At 43.8% G+C, this 18,875-nt stretch overlaps 1 protein-coding gene across 5 annotated transcripts in view; it reads right to left on the reverse strand.

Moving 5' to 3' along the window:
* The window catches only part of CASZ1 (castor zinc finger 1), a 336,500-nt gene that overhangs the window by 12,256 nt on the left and 305,369 nt on the right, over window positions 1-18,875 (reverse strand). For all 5 annotated transcript variants that reach the window (XM_082274519.1, XM_082274522.1, XM_082274521.1 and 2 more), the window contains 9 exons: window positions 11,822-11,994; window positions 10,559-11,376; window positions 8,774-8,879; window positions 8,482-8,545; window positions 7,397-7,557; window positions 7,186-7,308; window positions 6,737-7,039; window positions 4,593-4,791; window positions 2,591-2,762 (listed from right to left, as the gene is read on the reverse strand). In XM_082274519.1, the coding sequence (XP_082130645.1) occupies window positions 2,591-2,762; window positions 4,593-4,791; window positions 6,737-7,039; window positions 7,186-7,308; window positions 7,397-7,557; window positions 8,482-8,545; window positions 8,774-8,879; window positions 10,559-11,376; window positions 11,822-11,994 (2,119 nt within the window). The remainder of the gene's footprint in view (window positions 1-2,590; window positions 2,763-4,592; window positions 4,792-6,736; window positions 7,040-7,185; window positions 7,309-7,396; window positions 7,558-8,481; window positions 8,546-8,773; window positions 8,880-10,558; window positions 11,377-11,821; window positions 11,995-18,875) is intronic.

Raw genomic sequence — 18,875 nt, forward strand, 5'->3', positions numbered from 1 at the left:
ACATGTAGCCATGCTAAGGCAGGCCATAAATTATGCAAATTGGTTGCAGGGAAGAAAATCGCTTGATTTCCCCATCAAAGCAGACAGTATTGATGGGGGAATCCCTTCTACTAAGCTCTTGTGTTTTATTAGTTGGGGGGGGGGGCAGTAAAAGCCGTCCCGGCAGGGAGAACACATAATTGTTGCTAGCAACTATAGCAAGAACACAATAATTATTGCTAGCAACTATAGCGAGAACACAATAATTATTGCTAGCAACTATAGCGAGAACACAATAATTATTGCTAGCAGCTATAGCTGCTGGCGAAATTTGCATGCTAAAAATCCGACATGCTGGTTGTACCCAAGTCAATCGATGGATCGACTTGGGTACAATCAGCCTGCCCATAGCTATATTGAATCTCAGCCTTCAAGGAAGCAAACTAGATTCTCTCGTGGACAGTAACTGACTTATTCACTTTGGCCTTATTCATTTGAAGGCGAGGTTGGGGAGCCACATGCAGTGCCACCCATAGAGGTGAATGGCTGTTCTTGCTTGTACTTGTGTAAACAAATACCAAAAAAAAAAGCATGGGGCCATGCTTGGATATAGAACACTGCCGGCAGGTTAAGCGTCTGACAGTATCGCAGACGCTGACACTGTTGTTATGTTTCATTTAAAATTGCTTCTCCAGTATGTACTGTTCTCCCAGCATTTTACAGATTCTAGTATACAAGCTTTTGTAGATCTTTCCTCTAATTTGTGACCGTTGCTTCTCCGGCAACCAGAATAAACAGATGGAGGGTACGGCAGGTGAGGACTTGCAGTCACCATGGCAGCGTTACCTGGCTTTGTATGCTGGCCTGGCACGGCACCTGTAACTCGCAAAGGTGAGCAAATAAGAGAATGAGCTTTTTTTTCTTTTTTCTTCTGACATCTGTAAGAGGACACGGGACTGGCTTGTGTATGTTGACGTTGATCACCCTGGTTACTGCAAGCCACTATTAACCCGGGACATGAATTCTTTATGAGTTAACAGGGTGAGGTCTTCTGTTTTGTTTGTATGCAAAGGTTTTGGTTATACAAGAAATCTGATGAAGGGACAATGACTAAAAAATGTTAATCTATGGTCCTTTACTTGTTTACCTTGTTTAAGTGTGTACATTGTCTATTTAAGAAGTATTGCATTAATAGTCATGATTAACCACTTGCCTGGGGCAATTTTACATTTTTTTTTTGTTTTTTTTTTACACACATTAAAATCTATATTTTTTTTTTTTGCTAGAAATTTAAATATAACCCCCAATGAAATATTTTTTTAAAGCAGAGGCCCTCCAGAATAAAATGGTGGCAGGTGCAGTTTTTTTAATGCTATTTTGTGCATTTATTTATCAAATCTTTATTTTTGGGGGGGAAAAAATACCATAAAACAATTTCTAGTGCACACAAATGCAATAAAATAGCCAATTTTGGGTTAAATATAAAAGATGCGGTTGAGTAAGTACATGCCTATAAAATGGCAAAAACTACATTACCAAAAAATGATCCATTTGTGGATCGCTTTATAAGCCTTTACAGCTTATCAATTTGAGGTTGGGTTCACACTAGTGCGTATTGGATGTGGGTTTTCTCCGCATCCAATTCACATGACAGGAGACTGTGCCTGGCTCTCAATGAAGTCGGTTCACACATCTCCATGGCGGCTGCGAAGTGGATTGCACAGGGGTCTAGTGCGTCTTTGGCTCTGCTTCAGGTCTGAATTCAGACACAAAAATTCGGGTCTGATTAGTCTCTGAAACGGAGAACAGGGACGCACCGGACCCCCTGCTGTGAGCCGCATCCGTGTTAAGTGTGAACCCAGCCTAAAGTTAACCCTGAATTATGGCTCTAGAAACCAAGATGGGGCGATTACAGTGCAGTAAAAGTGACTGGGTGGTTCTACAGCTGCCAAGATCACTTTTACTGAAAAGCTGGTCGTCCGTTGAAAAAAAATTATAGATAAGAGCTGAAGGTCCCTGGAGTCACACATATAAACAAGACCCACTGTGCGTAAACAAGTGTCAGTCTTAGCCTGGACCTCCGCCAGACCACGCCCCCAATGTGTTTCACTCCGCCCACTAGAGCTTACTCATAGGGATGGGGATGAGTAAGCTGTAGTGGACAGCATTAAACGTGTTGGGGGTGTGGCCTATCGGGGGTCCAGGCTGAGACTGCCACTTGTTCACACACAGCAGATCTTGTTCTGATGTGCGACTCCCGGGAACTTCAGCTCTTCTCTATCATTATCTGGAGAGTGGGCAGACTCACAGCAGCAGGCACAGGACTAAACTTCCTTGCAGCCTGAGCGGCTCACATACACACCATGGGTTCGCAATGAAAAAACCAGCAAGCTCAGGGCTGCATCTGTGAGCTTGCTTTAACCACTTGAATTTGAGGCCGTTTATATACCGCCTATGGATGGTAAGTGGTCAACCATTTATGTTTTTCACTCTGATCTAATGGCTAACATTGCCATTGTAAAAGATGATAATAAATGTATGACTTATGAATAGGAGTTGCCTTTATTTTCACTTTGGAAAGCAGTGGAGGTCAGGAATAGACTGTACATACCCAGTCTCCCACATTCTTCTCGCTTTGTGAAGTACTTGAAGCCATTTGCTGCTCTTCGTTCAGCCTTCTCATGTTTTTTCACATGCCATGGAAGCTTGGTAGTGATATTGGTGACAAAGTAGCAGCTGGGCCGTAGACAGTGGTAGTGTCCACGCATTCTAAATTCACAGTGCTGCAAATATATTGAAAAAAAAAAAAAAGTCAGGCAATGACAAGGAGCATTTTTGGATACACAACACATATTGGGTGGAATCCAATAACGTAATAATGTTATCCTTTTTGGCGGTATGGATCCAATACCATGGCCTGTACCTAATTAACGAAAGCTGTGCGCCTGTTTTTAGTACCAGTACCGCAACCTGCGCCAGATTCAGGTAGTTCTTTCTACAGCCACATTCAGAATCTGCTGCTGTGGCTGCAACATATTCTTAAAGAATTACCACCAGTTCACAAAAAAAGCAAACTAGCCTAATTGAGACCATCTTGGAGTTGATGTACAGAGAGCCAGTGTTCAGAGTTGAGCATATGATGTGTTCTAGGGCGCTGTTAATGTGAGGCTTCCTGCACAGGGATTGTGGTTGCTGAGATGTCAGTGGCCACTTCTTCTAAGCAACTGATGGCTCATCCTTGGCCCCATTCAGCTGTCAGCCAGGAGATTCCCTTGCCTACAGCTGAAAGTAAACAAAGAAGTGGGATGCTGGTGACATCTTTATCCATTTTTGGCCATGGTGCCATAGCAATCTTAGAGAAATCTTAACTGGCACCCCAAAACCAGCTGTGAGAGTCAACATTGGCTGCAATGGGCATTATTACACCACTAAGAGCTCGCTCATACATTATATTACCAAAAGTATTGGGACGCCTGCCTTTACACGCACATGAACTTTAATGCCATCCCAGTCTTAGTCCGTAGGGTTCAATATTGAGTTGGCCCACCCTTTGCAGCTATAACAGCTTCAACTCTTCTGGGAAGGCTGTCCACGAGGTTTAGGAGTGTGTCTATGGGAATGTTTGACCATTCTTCCAAAAGCGCATTTGTGAGGTCAGGCACTGATGTGGCCGAGAAGGACTGGCTCCCAGTCTCTGCTCTAATTCATCCCAAAGGTGTTCTATCAGGTTGAGGTCAGGACAGGCCAGTCAAGTTCCTCCACCCCAAACTCACTCATTCATGTCTTTATGAACCTTGCTTTGTGCACTGGTTCAAATCATATGGCGGAGGGGGGATTATAGCAGTTGGGCTTGGCCCCTTAGTACCAGTGAAGGGAATGCTTAAGGCGTCAGCATACCAAGACATTTTGGACAATTTCATGTTCCCAACTTTGTGGGAACAGTTTGGGGATGGCCCCTTCCTGTTCCAACATGACTGCGCACCAGTGCACAAAGCATGGTCCATAAAGACATGGATGAGCGAGTTTGGGGTGGAGGAACTTGACTGGCCTGCACATAGTCCTGACCCCAACCTGATAGAACACCTTTGGGATGAATTAGAGCGGAGGCTGCAGGCCAATCTGCCGCCTTGTCCAACATCACTGCCTGACCTCACAAATGCGCTTCTGGAAGAATGGTCAAACATTCCCATAAACACACTCCTAAACCTTGTGGACAGCCTTCCCAGAAGAGTTGAAGCTGTTATAGCTGCAAAGGGTGGGCCGACTCAATATTGAACCCTACCCTACTAATATAATGTATGTGTGGCTTATAATACACCTGCCTGCAAAATGCCAACCTACTTCATAAATTGGTTGGGTGGTGGTACCGCCTGCCAATTGCAACACGCTGTTTAACTTTTACAAAGTATCAAGACCATGGCACTCGTGAACGAGCCCTAAAAGAGGTTTGTTGAATAATTCAACATGGTAGAACATTTTGAAAAAGGCATGTAATATAAAATAGATTCCATGCTTCTAGCAATTGTCTGCTGTGGGTTAGCAAGGGTTCAAGTTTCAGTTTCTTTTCTGCAGTTGAACATTTAAGAATGCTTATTGAATGTTTTGTCTCTTACCTGGTTGGGGCACAGGCACTGCAGGGAATAGTATGCAAACTGGTCCCGCACATTCACCAGGTTGTTATTGGGGTTGATGTGGTCAAGGCAATGGGACTCTGCTTTACCCGACGTTTTACACACATACTTGCAATTTCCAAACAGACAATGGAAGTGGAACTTGTTTGCATATTTGCAGTCAGTTGCCAGGCATGGATCACTGTGGAAACAAAAGTTTAGATAGAAACTTTTGTTAAGTAGCAGTGGAAAGTGAAATAACATGTCACATTCATATTAGACTTTCCCAAACAAACTAATTTTAACTTTTTAACAATAGTTAAAGTGGACCTTTAAATCATTTCACAGCATGAAAACATTTCTGACATGTCACAATCTACAAAAACTGTATATAAAAAAAAAGCTGTTTTATCATCAAAAGCCATCCTTAAGCCCCAGACAAGTGACTTTGCCTAGGCAGAAATGATGTCATCAGTCTGTTGCAGGCAGGAGGAAGCATTTCCTCGGTCTCCCCTCTGGAAGTTAATAGCCTACAGTACTTTGACTGTATCATCTCTGAATTGGCATCTTTAGGTGGACATACATGGATCAACATTTGACCGGTTCAGCATTGACCAGCCGAATTTCGATCCATTTATGGGCAGTATCTTCTGATTGACTGTTGTACAATCAGCCTGCCCGGTATTTCCTGATCGGTGTAGCTGGCAATAACCAGCAGCAAAGATCTGTGTATTCTGACAGTGGGCAAGGTTCCCTGCTATCAGAATACAATGACTTCGTTAGAAGGATTCCCCCATCCACATCGAGTGTGTGGGTGGATGGGGGAATTGGGTCTTTTTATCGGTTGAGTGAATCCTGTATGGCCTGCATCCAGATAGTAGATGCTGACCCCCCTGAATGGTGCCTGAACAAAGATGGCTCCATCTGTCTGGAGAGAAAAGCAGATAAAGGCATTTTTTTTTGCGGGGGGGGGGGGGGTGTTTCTTGGATATCTGCAAACTGCTACAAAAAAAATGAACTGTCTTGTTGTTTCCACATTACTTAGCATGCATGCACTTAGTTTAAAATAATATATCTGATGCAAAGTCCTCTTGAAAGTCTATCTCCGGAGAAAGGGAAGATGCTCCCTTGTAGTCAGGTGTGACCCCCAAACTGTGAAAGTTAAATGCTCATTTAGATCTGGGGACCGGGAACAGCAGTTTTACTTACCAGATCCTCGGTTTCCCCATCAGCCAGCTTTCTCCTCATCTCCCCTACACTCTGGCAGTGGACTGTTCCTCAGTGTCTAATTCAGGCTTTACATTGAACCTAATAATGTCAGAGGGCCTGCAACTAATGGAACATAGGGGATAAAATTCTGCTGGGACTGGTCCTACAGTGTGGTAAGTAAAACTGCTTTTTGTGCCCCCTAGACCTAAAAGAGCATTTAACCTTTGCAGTGCAGGGGAGAATTGTTACTTTGCCCACGGTTCAGCTTTAGAAGCTTTCATATCTTTAAGCAGGGCCTCGTACAGCCTACCAGACAGGGCCCCCATCTAAAAGTGATTGAGGACATAAATTTATCATTCTCTTTCTCTGTAGCCTCAGCTGCACAGATTAATGAATAGGAAGCGCTCTGAGTCTTCCTGCTCATTTACAAGTTGAAGCATAGTTTACTGTGCTTCAGTGATGAATGGACACAGAAGTGATTGGTACCAATCACTCACTGTGTTCATTCAGGAAAGAAAGGGGCCAGTAAATTACATGCCTACTGGCCCCTTCCCCGCTCTTGAAACATCCCCCAGTGTGCCACCAGCAGCTGCCAGCGGGAGAGGAGAGGAGGGAAGCTGGCAGAGCTCCAAGGGAAAGGAGCACACGGGGGGACCGGACAGCAGATAGAATGGGTGCATGTTCTAGAACCAATCCCCCAGCCTTAGGGGGCAAAGAGGAGAAGCTGGCAGTGCTGCAGGGGAAGGCAGAAGAGGATCGGTGTGTGCAATAAGGCAATTCAGCTGGACCTCCTGCTCAACAGGTGCCTGGGCCCCCCTTTTGAACTGATGCGGCCTGGGCCCAGTACAGAAGGGCTGGCTGTACTGCCTTATCAGCGACCCTGTCTTTAAGTGCTTTACAGAACTATATTGTGTAACTGAGGTAAAGGAAGGACTTACTTCTCCTGGAACTGCAGAAATCCTGGCTTGACCTGAGGCTTAGCATTCTCCAGAGATGTTGTTGCCATGGGGGATGACGCTAAACTGGGTACTGAGGTGGGTATCTGGGGGATCTGTGGGATGGAAGATGCCAGCTGTTTCCAGGCCAGAAGAGTTGGAGTGGATGGGACAGCAGCAAGACAAGGAGCTGGAACCTCACAACCAGGCGTCATGTTTAAGGTTAAGGGAGGGGATTTTGAGTCTGCAGAATAAGGTATTTCTGAGCTACCTTTTGGAGTTCCGACATCATTTCGCAAGTGAAAGCTGTAATTAGACCCGTGAAAAGAAAATATAGTCAGAGTGGGGGAATGTGGAATGTATTCTAGAGATGGTTTTACAAAGAATTCTGGGATTTCCTATGCATTGGGGGTATCCATTGTTCTGCATACCTCTTCAATTTAGTTACTTACTTGGCATGTTTAATGGCTCCATCAATAGTACTGAAAAGTGCTCCACATTCCTCTACAACACAGTGGAAATGCAGTTTATGAAGAAAGTCACACTGATGGTCACACACATCTGCAGGACCAAACCTAAAAATATGTGAAACGATCAATTATTTGGCCCCATCAAATTCTGCATTCTCCAAGTAATATACAGTATGCATGCACTGCCTTATACCTGCGTAGATAGGTCTTCCAGGGTTCTGTATGCTTTTCACCGTCAAGGGCCTTCATCACTTTGCCCAGATAATGGGTGGACTCTCCTGCCCCAGAATCACTACTGTCTGCATCTGTTTTCAGGCTTAACAAGCTGCTTGTGTTTGAAGCGGGATGCTTCATCTATAAAGACATGAATTGGTAAAAGGGTGATGAGTTTCGAACCTTGTCATGAACTATATGCTACATGGAGCTGTTTAGCTTACTGAGCAACCTGGGATACCCACCACTTCCTCATGATTACCTGCTGTTGTTTATTACATGCTGATTTCAAGAATAGATTGAATTTGCAGTAGCATGAAACTCAGGGCCGGCCCTACCATGGGTCCCACTGGGTCCATTGGACCCAGGCAGAACTTGGAGGGGGGCGGCAAATTGACTCCCAAGATTTTTTTTTCCCAGCGGTTTTGGGTGTCATCCGTTTCTGGCGCATTACGTGCAGCATTTCCCCATCTCATACTGCCACCCATAGTGCAAACTGATGAGTATGAGGAGGCGGAGTGTCTCCTCTGGGGAACGTTTCTCACGTCATTGTGGTGTGCGCAATGACGTCAGAAATCGGCGCACTCTATTTCACGCAGGGCAGGCTGGATTTTCTAGGGCAGTGTCCATGGCAGACACAGGAGTGACAGGAGGACTGAGGACAGACAGTGGAGGTTTGGTGGACTGGTCTGGTGGTGAGTTATGGAAGAAGATATTATATATACTGTTATTTTCTAAATGTTATATTTATGTAAAATAATGGATGTGGGGGCCATTCGTTGGGCGTTTTTTTTTTTTTTTTTGGGGAGGGGACAGCATTTAATACTTGGTCCCAAGCAGCACAATATCTTGGGCCACACCTGATGAAACTCCTAGAGCAGTGATGGTGAACCTTGGCACCCCAGATGTTTTTGAACTACATTTCCCGAGATGCTCTACTACACTGCAGAGTGCATGAGCATCATGGGAAATGTAGAGCCAAAACATCTGGGGTGCCAAGGTTCGCCATCACTGTCCTAGAGTAACTTCATGTTCTTTACCCAATATGCATGTTAACAGACTTACCTTGATTACGAGAGAAGAATGTAGTTGTAAATCAGTTGGTACTTCTTGGCCATTGGTCTCGTTACTGCAGAGCCAAAAACAGAAATGTCTTAATACAGACAGAACATGTTAAATACATCATACAACTAGATACAAATGGTGGCTGCAATTATAATGTATAAAGAACAATTAAGTCTATATCTCTGCTCTGAAAATGTATATCCTTTTGTCATGTGTGTAAAAACTATGCATTAAGCAATGGACTGTAGTCTGAAGATAAAGGGTGCGATGACAGGTTGCACTCTATTCTTACCTGTTTATGCTCAGGTCCAGGCTCTGCTCCTGAGCGATACTTTGGGGCGTTGTTCCTTCTGTATCTGGAGCCTCTTGTTTAATCCGTCCTAATACTTGCCCATTGCCTGTGCCAAGATAATAATAGAAAATGTAGGACGGTGTGAGAAAAATAGGTGCAGACACTGCCCAGTATTTAGAGTGCAAATAACGTCTCCATGTCTGCATTTTATATTATATTTATATGCAACAGCCCAGCCTTCTGCAGTATAACTTTTATATCATAATGCATATTTTGCTCACCCCATAGTTTTTGCAATATACTATTTTGATACTTGCCATCTGAGTAGGAAAGGGTGTGGAAGGCAGGGTTATCTGCCCTTACCCTTGCTACATGGAAGCGCTGGAGGGGACTAACAAAACTACAACTCCCAGCATTATTTTTTTTTTTTTCCCACAGCAGGAAAGCTATGTGATAATGGCCTTTGCAGCTACAGGGAAATAGACTGGTGGATTAGGGTCTTGCTAGGCAGGTTCACATGTATTCTGGGTGGGTTTGGGATGAAATGGGTGTTGATGATTACAACGTAATGGATGTGAGAGACAGAAAACGTCCTATGCGTAGCACATCACTGCAAGACCCTATGGATATGTGAAATGACAGCCTCAGACTGGGCTTCAGCCAAGCCACACCCACAACGCATTTCACTCTGCCCCCGGAGCTTAAAGTGATAATAAAGTCTTGTTATTTTTTGGTTTAAAAATAACAAACATGTTATACTTACCTGCTCTGTGCAGTAGTTTTGCACAGAGCAGCCCCGATTCTCTTATCAGGTCCCTCGCCAGTGCTCCTGGCCCCTCCCTCCTGCTGAGTTCCCCCTACAGCAAGCAGCTTGCTATGGGGGCACCTGAGCTGAGCCGCTACTCTGTGCGTCCATTCAGACACAGAGCCGTGGCTCGGCCCCACCCCTTTTCTCTCCTTTTTAGCTCACAGCCAATGGCGCCCACTGCTGTCTCAGCCAATGAGGAGCAAGAGTCCCGGCAGCCGAGGCTCTCTTGCAACATTGCAGAAGGGTTTTTTTATCTTAATGCCTAGAATGCAAGCTAAAAACAAACTTCTGCCTTTACAACTACTTTAATTATGGGGATCAGGAGTTCCCCATGATTAAGCTCTGGGGGGGGGGGGGGCATAGTGAAATGCTCTGGGCGCATAGGACCTTTTTTGTTTCTTATATCATTTGAGCTGGGATGAGCTCTGTCCTTCCCAGCACTCCCAGCGGTGTACTACAGGAGGGAACCCAGCTGGAGCCTTCAGTGGCACCCCTATTTGATGTCTGGTCACAGGTAATGAATGTGCATGTCTAGTGGAGTGTACCACATGACCACATTATGTCATCACATAACACTGTAATTCAAGACGGCACAAAAGGGGGGCAACGGGGATTTGGGGAGCAGGTGAAAGTATAGACATCGCTGCGAAGGAAGGGAAAAAAGCAGCCTTCAACCAAAATATTAAGGGGTAAAATTAGTCACTTTGCAATCATTGATAAATAAGCAGAAATAGGCAATCCAGTGCTGTTGCATTTTTCTTTTTTTAACTGAGCCTTTAGTATTACTTTAAGTAGAGGCATTAGAATAACAAAGTAACTAGCATGGGTGACACCCAGTTCATAAAATCACTAAAGGCAAAATACTAAATCCTACCACCTCCCCTCCCCGATCTTAGTTCATGCTGGCTGGGACAAACATCCCTGCAATTTGCAAAGTAAAGAGCACTAGAGTCACATTGTTTACCACACAAACTCACCTGCTTCAGGTGATGGAGACTGTTTGATGGCGGCTGCTGCCAGCCTTGCCATCATAGGAGAAATTAGCCCTTTACTGGCAGAAATCTTTTCCATAATGGATGTAGCAGCTGGCAAAGTGCTATTTTGATCGCTGGCCCCAGAAGCAGACTGTGGAGAAGTGTCAGGGGCAGCCAAGGGTACGATGTTACTGGTGCTGATGGGCATTGCGGTGCCACCACGTCCACTTATGATAGGGAAATATGGCCCAGATCCTGCAGGAAGCGTAGAACTAGATAAGGCCAAAGCCAAGGGCATATTAGTCGGCAATGTCTGGGACAAAAGGGTTGACATCTTAGTTGTAGGTGGAATGGTGCTGGTGGGTTTCAGTGTTTGTGGAGAAGGTGCCTCAGAAACAGTAGGAACCAGGGATACGGAAGACTGCTGACTTGTAGGAGAGGCACTCAGACTAGAGTTCTTGCTGCTCAAAGCAGAAAAGTCAATGAGATCATCATTGCTAGATTCCTCCAGGTCATTGTCCTTTCCCCCAATAAGGGAAGAAGTAAGGCCAAGCACCCCCGAGCTGCGGATGTGCCGCCTCTCATGTTTGCGCTTGTGTGAGGTCATCTGGCTGGTGGAGGTGAAGGTGAAACCACATCCAGTGCGAATGCAGTGAAAGTGATTGGTAGCCTTGCTGTACACACATCCTTCGTATTTGCACTCTTCATATTTGTAGAACTTTTTGAATCCATCTTTTGCATATGCATCGTCTTTAATGTGGTAGCTCTTGTGCTTCTCTATGTCACACTTGTTTTTGAAGGTAAAGCTGCATCCTGGGCGCCTGCAAAATATACAGAATAGCTTATTTTCTTGCACTATGGTCTAGTTTAAGTAAAAAGCTTATTAGCTTGCAACTAATATCCACTTAGAGCCGGTTCACACTGGGGCGACTTGTCAGGCGACCTGGTCGCCTGACAAGTCGCCGTGGGTCGCCTGCCATAGATTAGCACAGGACCCGTTCTAATAGGAGCGACACAAGTCGCTCCGACTTAGAAAAAGGGTCCTGTACTACTTTGGGGCGACCTGGAGCGACCTGCATTGACTTCAATGATATGAAGTCTGTGAATGCCGCTCCGAGGTCGCGGTGCGCGCTGTGCACCGTGACTTCACAGGTCGCCCCGGGAAGTCGGGTCGCTCCTATGTGAACCGGCTCTTACACGTAAATTCTACACATTTTTGCATTTGTAAGTCTCAGCAAGAAGAAGATAAGTCTCTTTCATGATTACCTGCAATGGAAGTGAGTAGTCTTTTGGCCATAGAACTGGCAGTCCACTGTGCCACAGTCTTCAGTGGCTCGGAAGCGCTGAAAGCCATCGTTAATCAGCTGGGTATTCTTCTTATGGAAGTTTTCATGTGTCATTACATCTGAGGTGCTTGTGTAGACTTTGTTACATCCCACCTGAGGAACAAAACCACTGATCACCATGACACAAAAGTCTGAGCCACAAATAACGCGCAATAAATTAAATTCACGTATTAAATAATTTCATCTTTACGTAGTGGTGCGCTGTTGTCAAGGAGCAATTGGCGGGCCCCAAGGTTGTCCATGTATGATTTTCTATTTTTTGTTACCATCAATCTATTGCATCGCCCTTGGAAAAGGGGGAGGAGTTAAAAAAGACAAGATATTGTTGGAGGTCTACAAAAAGCAGCTGAACATGCACAAGAACGTTGTGAGCCCAAGTTCAAAGTCATCACATCACAAATGGAATGTTCAACTTGTCTTCCCCTCTGGCATCTGTCTCCAGGCAAACTGGGCAACTTTGCCATATTGAGTAAAAAAAAAAAGTACGGAATCTGAAAATGCAGCAGATGAGGGGGGAAGCAGGAGCCAAGTGCCAGGGTCTGCACCATCTCACAAGTGAAAGGCATAAGAAAACAGCAGTACCTCCCGTGCCTTCCAGTGCTTTCTCTTGTACTCTTAGCAGGTTGATGAGAACAGACAATAACAAAACCCTCTGACAAATACCCAAAACGAAAAAGAAAAAAATCTCCAGCTGTTTGCTGTACAAAAGCGTACTTGCCGGTGACACCTTGAAAAAAAGCAGAACATCGCCATGGGATCAGACCGAAAAAAAGAATTAAACAAAAAGCTGCAGAGGAATAATTTGCAATGTGGCACTTGGTTCTAAAGCTTGAAAAATGTGGGCTTCATATAAACAAGGAACTGAAATTTATCCACACCAATTATGGACATAACCTAAGTGCGCCCTACACAAATCTTATTACTGGAGCTGGTTACACCTTTGGTTACAGTAAGTAACGCACAGAAGCAAAATGTGCAAAAGATCAACCGCACTGGTTAGGTTCCTCAGAATTCAGTCGTTGGCACAGATTAACTCATTTAAAACCATTTCAATGCAAAAAAACACAAAATCCGCAAGTTCTGGATAACTCTCGTTAACAAAGCCTTGTCACATTCTAAGCTCCCCTGTTTGAACTGGCACAGTTTACGAAAATTGTAATAATCTAGTTGCACCAGTTGAACTCCTATGCAGCATCTCCATGTTTTTAATCCCCCGGTATGCTGTTTTTGGACTCACTGAAGGGGTTAAGGTTAAATTCCTACCTCTGCATTTTTCATTGCTTTGTGGTGTGTTTTTGATACCTATTAACATGCCGAGTTGGGGTAGCCAGTAAAAAGGAAGGAAGGGGGATTAGGTACTGTACATGTTTGCTTTGCTGCATCCAAAAAAGTTTTCTAAGAAAAACGTAGATTAGATAGCCAAGGATTTGTTCCTAAAAGGAAATTACAATCCTTATCTCGTCACAGGTTTCCTTTAAAGGGGAAATTTGTTGTATTTTCAGTCAGCACACATTTTGAGTTATTACGGTTTATCCTAAAATAATTTTTTGATTTAACTTTAATTATTTTTAAATGCTTGCTTTGCCATATTTTTGTTGTATTAAATATGCAAAGATTTGTATATTAGCCCGTACAATCACTCTGCCTACCTTTTTATGAACTAAGGCAGCACAGGTAGCTCATAGTATCAATGAGTCAGCTGACAATTAAGCAGTAGAAATTCCTTCGAAAGTTTGTGCGGAAGTTCTGAAAAATCATTTGTCAGACTATTCCATCTTGCCGTCATTGAGTTAACTTATTTTGATTGAAAGCCCTTAACGTATAAGTCCACCTTAGCACTAAAATCCCTGCATCTATAGACCTCCACGATCTTAAGCCCTGTACACACGATCAGATTATCGAACGATCTGTCCTCCGTTTTTTTGTGGCATGCTAGTCTGATGTGGAAAGTGAAGAGGTTATTTTCATACGTAGGACAGAATTCTACTTCAGACGTGATGTCATGTGTTGGATTGCTTTCTATGAGTTCTTTAGTCTGAGCATGCCTAGTTTTGCTCTTAAGATTTTTTTCCGTCTAAAACTGTACTAATGAGATGAAAATCAGACGTTGTGTTGACGAACGACAAAAATTTTATAGCCTGCACATCAGGATTTTGTCGGCCGAAAAGTCGGAGTCGGCAGTCGAAAGCACCATACTAACAATCCGAAAATCGGCAGATCGGTCGTCGGACGAAATATCCCTTCAGATTTTCTTATCATGTGTACGGGCCTTAACACTAACCTATCTAGCCCTGTAAAGAAGAAATCAGTTATACATACTTTTTTTGAAGGCGATTCCACTCGATCCCACGCTGAGCTGTCAGCTGCCTGTGGAGGCGGGTGCAGAGGACACAGCTGACAATGGAAGCCCCATAGTAACTCTATGGGTGACTTCACTTCCCATTCATTTCACAGCCGTTGTCAGCTGTGTCCTCTGCAGAGCTTCCGCCACTGGAGACTGGATCAGATTGGCCTCAAAAAAGTTTGTATACTGATTTCTTCTTTACAGGGCTAGATAGGTTAGTGTCAGATCATGGATGTCTATAGATGCAAGGATTTTAGTTTTAAGGGTGGACTAACACTTTAAAATTTGTCTACTAAAATGGAATACCAGAACATTCTGAAAACAAAAATTTTGAACAAAATTTTTCTACTGGTGTATAAATAACTTCATGAACATCAAAGTGGAGCTCCATCCAAAAGGAGAAGTTCCGCTTTAAGGACTGGTCCCCCCACTTCTCTTGAACAATTGGCACTTTGGGGGAGCGGGTAACTGATTTTGACAGGTACCCGTTCTCACTTTCCTTCCAATCACCTAGGCAATTGGAGTGGAAGTTCCCCCCCCCCCTGCAGTCTTCTGGGACACATGACAGGTCCCAGAAGACTGCATCCACCATTCAGGATGCAAAGCGCTGCTCGCGCAGGAGCAGTGGGCACCTGGCTGTGAAGCCGCAAGCTGTTACAGCCGAGTGCCCATAGTGAAGATGCCGGCGTCAAGGAAAGAAGATCGTGGGTAAGACCGACTAGGGTGAGCACACCGCTGGATCATGGAACAGATAAGTGGCTGTGTTTTAAAAGTTAGCAGCTACAGTTTTTGTAGCTGCTGACTTTTATTTTTTCCACTGGTGACGTAAACTCCACTTTAAAGAGTGGTAAAAAGCTATGGATTGCCCCAACTGTGCTGGTGCTGCTGGATGAAAGCCCCAAGGAGTGCCTGTAAACAGATATAAACCAGAAACACATAAGCGCACTCAGATAGTGGAAGAATACCAAAGTTGCTCTTCTGCATACGAACATGGTGTAATCCTTGCTACTTTATTTATGGCATTTGTGTGCTTGTGTGTTTTTGGTTTATATTTAGTTAAATTTTTAACCCAATATATATATTCCTTGTCATACAAAGCCAAAAGGAAAAAATCTTGCCCTCCACAGCCTAAATATGTTTACATTTTGTTTTCCAGTCCCTAGATAGCAGCTGTGAAACTCTGTGCAAACAATCCACTTTGATTATTTTCACTTTAACTTTTCATATCTTTTCCCCGTTAGGCGGGATATCTTTTTTTCTATTGGGTGACCAGATTATATAAAAACCAGCTTGCCCTTTAACAGTCCACATTTCAAATTCACAGCCGCTAGACTGGTATTGCTAGAGAGCTGGTATTGCTAGAGAGCTGTGATATGGGAAAGGAAGCAAAAACAAGTACAGCAAGCCTCTGGCTGGCCACTTATTGTGCAAATTTTGACTGGCTTCTAAACTGGCTGAAATTCCGTCAGTGGGTGATCTTGTTACCACCCTTCGCCTGACATCCTTTGACTGAAAACTGGAGGAGATGGGCAGGAAATTGTCAGCCAAACTGTGATTGCATCTGATTGGAGACTCTGGTATTTTTACAGCCTGCAGGGCCGCCTGTCCAGAATACGGTAGCCACAGCGGGAGATTTGCCCATCTGCACTGTATAGCGTGTATGGAGGCATCTTTTGGACTATATATGTGTATGGCCAGCTTTATTTTTTTTATAATTTCTTTATCTAAAATTACAGTGTACAGTACAAGGTATGCATAGAACAGTTTGTAAGGATCTAATATTTTAAGGTAAACCGGTGGAAACAAACAATATGCAGCAAAAATAATCATATTCCACATAGGATAATAGAACTTCGTGTATAGGTCCAAAGCAGGCCAGCAAAGTATAAAACTATGACTCCGGGATCAGGAAGGGTCAATGACTTCCAGTGCAAAGGGTCACCGTGTCTCGATAACAGTCACCCCTTGGAAAGGACCATCTTGAGCATGTAATTCAGGCCTCAAGGCGCACAATCACAGTGTATGGCAAGCTTCAGATGGGAAAACAAGAGGAATGGCATGGTTTACTTTTACTTACATGCCAAAACCCCAACTATCTTGTAGATGGTAGCTTAACTTGTATCTTTGACACATCTGATCTTTTTCACAAGTCTCTTCCTACGTTTTCCATCTGCTAAACTGCTAAATTTAATGAATGTTACTCATGCATACAGTATATATTTCATTGTATTAGAATATGATTTTTTTAATAATTCTCAGTGGCTGGATGTAACATGGCCCCAATGACTAAAAGCAGAAAACCAATCTATATGGAAGCCAAAGATGAAAGTTAGCTAAAATTTCACATTCAGAGAGGACAGGTCGTCACCTTGTGCGAAATATAAAAAAGGTGTTGCCGGTGCGTTTGGGCTAGATAGGACCTGCATGCAGCATCAAAGAGATGGGAGTTACCGGAGCAGTATGATGGTTAAGGGTGGGGTGTATTTGTATATATTGGATAATAAAGCAGGGAGATGGCTTTATATGTATCAAACACAACCACTGTGTAGCTTACGTGTTTACAGTATACTTTAAAGATTTTGGGTCTGATTTAATGTCATGACTGAAAAACATGTTCTTTTATATTTATGGAGAAACAATTATTTTGTAAAGGAGTTGACTGAGTCAGTAAGCACTTTGGTGACCAATCGTAAAAAGAAATCCTATTTGCTCATTTTTTTAATTTGATTGAGTGGGTGGTGGAAAATGTATTATTTTATTAAAAAAAAAAAAAAAAAAAAAAAAAAAAAAGGAAGGATTCAAACATGCAAGTATTGCTTTCAGATCCAGATTGGACTTTTAATGTTTGAGAAGACGCTTCTGTACCTAGTGATTCTAATTCCCTGAGAACTTACTGTAATGCTCTAGTATTTCCTTGTGTCAACAATAGGCTTACCCTGCACAAATATCAGGACACCACCATAGTGACTAATCTCTGCAGTGCTCTTATACTACATTATGTCCCAGACAAGTACATTGTAGGCATCTATGACATTTAGGAAAGACCTTAAAGTGTTACTAAATCCAGGAGCCTGCAGTCGCTATATCTGCTCTCCCACAGTACATGGAAATCCAATTATTTTAGTAAATATAAAACTGCTAAATACATTTTCTCATCAGCAGTATATAGCAGTCTTGTGACTTATATCAGTGTCTGGTTAAAGCTTGTAGGAGGAGTTTTCATTCTGCTCTGTCTTTCCTATGAGGCTGCTGGACCCCTGACCCTCTGTCTTGACAGTGCTGATTGGCCCTACGCCGTTCACATGCACCCTCCCAAGAAAAAAAAAAAAAAAAACTCTCTAGTAATACACACCAAACTGAGCATGTGGAGAGTGACTCCAAAGGCTCTGTGCTATCAAGAAATGGATTGGGGAGGGTCAGAGAAAACCTAATCAAACAGCCTTTTAACACAATGCAGAGGATTAACCTTTTAGGTTCCACAGTGAGTATAACCAGCATGCTTTACTGTATATACAGGCTGATTTTACTTTTGCGGGTTTGGTAACACTTTAAGAGAATGAGCATTATTTTATACATTCTTATAGGTTAGGGGTCTCCCAAATTTTTCAGTACCAGGGTCACAACATACATTGGGCTGAAACAATGGATACATTTTAATAATTAATAGGTTTTACTTGGAGCTTTTTTGTAATCAGCATAATATGATTCACCAAAAACAGAGAAATAACTTTAGTAATAAAAGAAAAGAGATTCCAAATAAACTTAAGCCATTATTAAAGGTCACAAAAAAACAAAAAATTCAGTCTGAACCTCTATCATTAGTCCCTTTAGATTAGAATCCCCCTTACATCAGGGTACCATCAGAGTCCCCCCTTGCACCAGGGTGGCCATCAGAATCCTCCCTTGCATCAGGGTGCCCATTAGACTCCCCCCTTGCACCAGGGTGCCCATTAGAATCCTCCATTGCACAGGGTGCCCATTATAATGCCCCTTGCATCAGGGTGCCCATTAGAACCCCCCCCCCCCTTGCATCAGGGTTCCCATTAGAGTCCCCACTTGCACAGGGTGCCCATTAGAATTCCCTTTCCATCAGGGTGCCCATTAGAATCCCCCCTTGCACAGGGTGCCCATTAGAATCCTCCCTTGAATCAGGGTGCCCATTAGAATCCCCCCTTGAATCAGGGTGCCCATTAGAATCCCTCCTTGCATCAGGGTGCCCATTAGAATTCCTCCTTGCATCAGGGTGCCCATTAGAATCCTCCCTTGAATCAGGGTGCCCATTAGAATCCCCCCTTGAATCAGGGTGCCCATTAGAATCCCTCCTTGCATCAGGGTGCCCATTAGAATCCCTCCTTGCATCAGGGTGCCCATTAGAATCCCCCCTTGCATCAGGGTGCCCATTAGAATCCCTCCTTGCATCAGGGTGCCCATTAGAATCCCTCCTTGCATCAGGGTGCCCATTAGAATCCCCCCTTGCATCAGGGTGCCCATTAGAATCCCTTCTCACACCAGAGTCCCTCCTTACTTTAGGTCACTATCACAATCTGCCCCTACAGCGCGGCTGTAGCAGCAAGGTGAGAGTTGGGAGCGTGCCTGTAGCTGCAGGGTGCAAGGCAGAGCAGATCCATCC

Source organism: Pelophylax lessonae (genome assembly GCF_965119305.1).
Source record: "Pelophylax lessonae genome assembly, chromosome: 12".
Taxonomy (NCBI): Eukaryota; Metazoa; Chordata; class Amphibia; order Anura; family Ranidae; genus Pelophylax; species Pelophylax lessonae.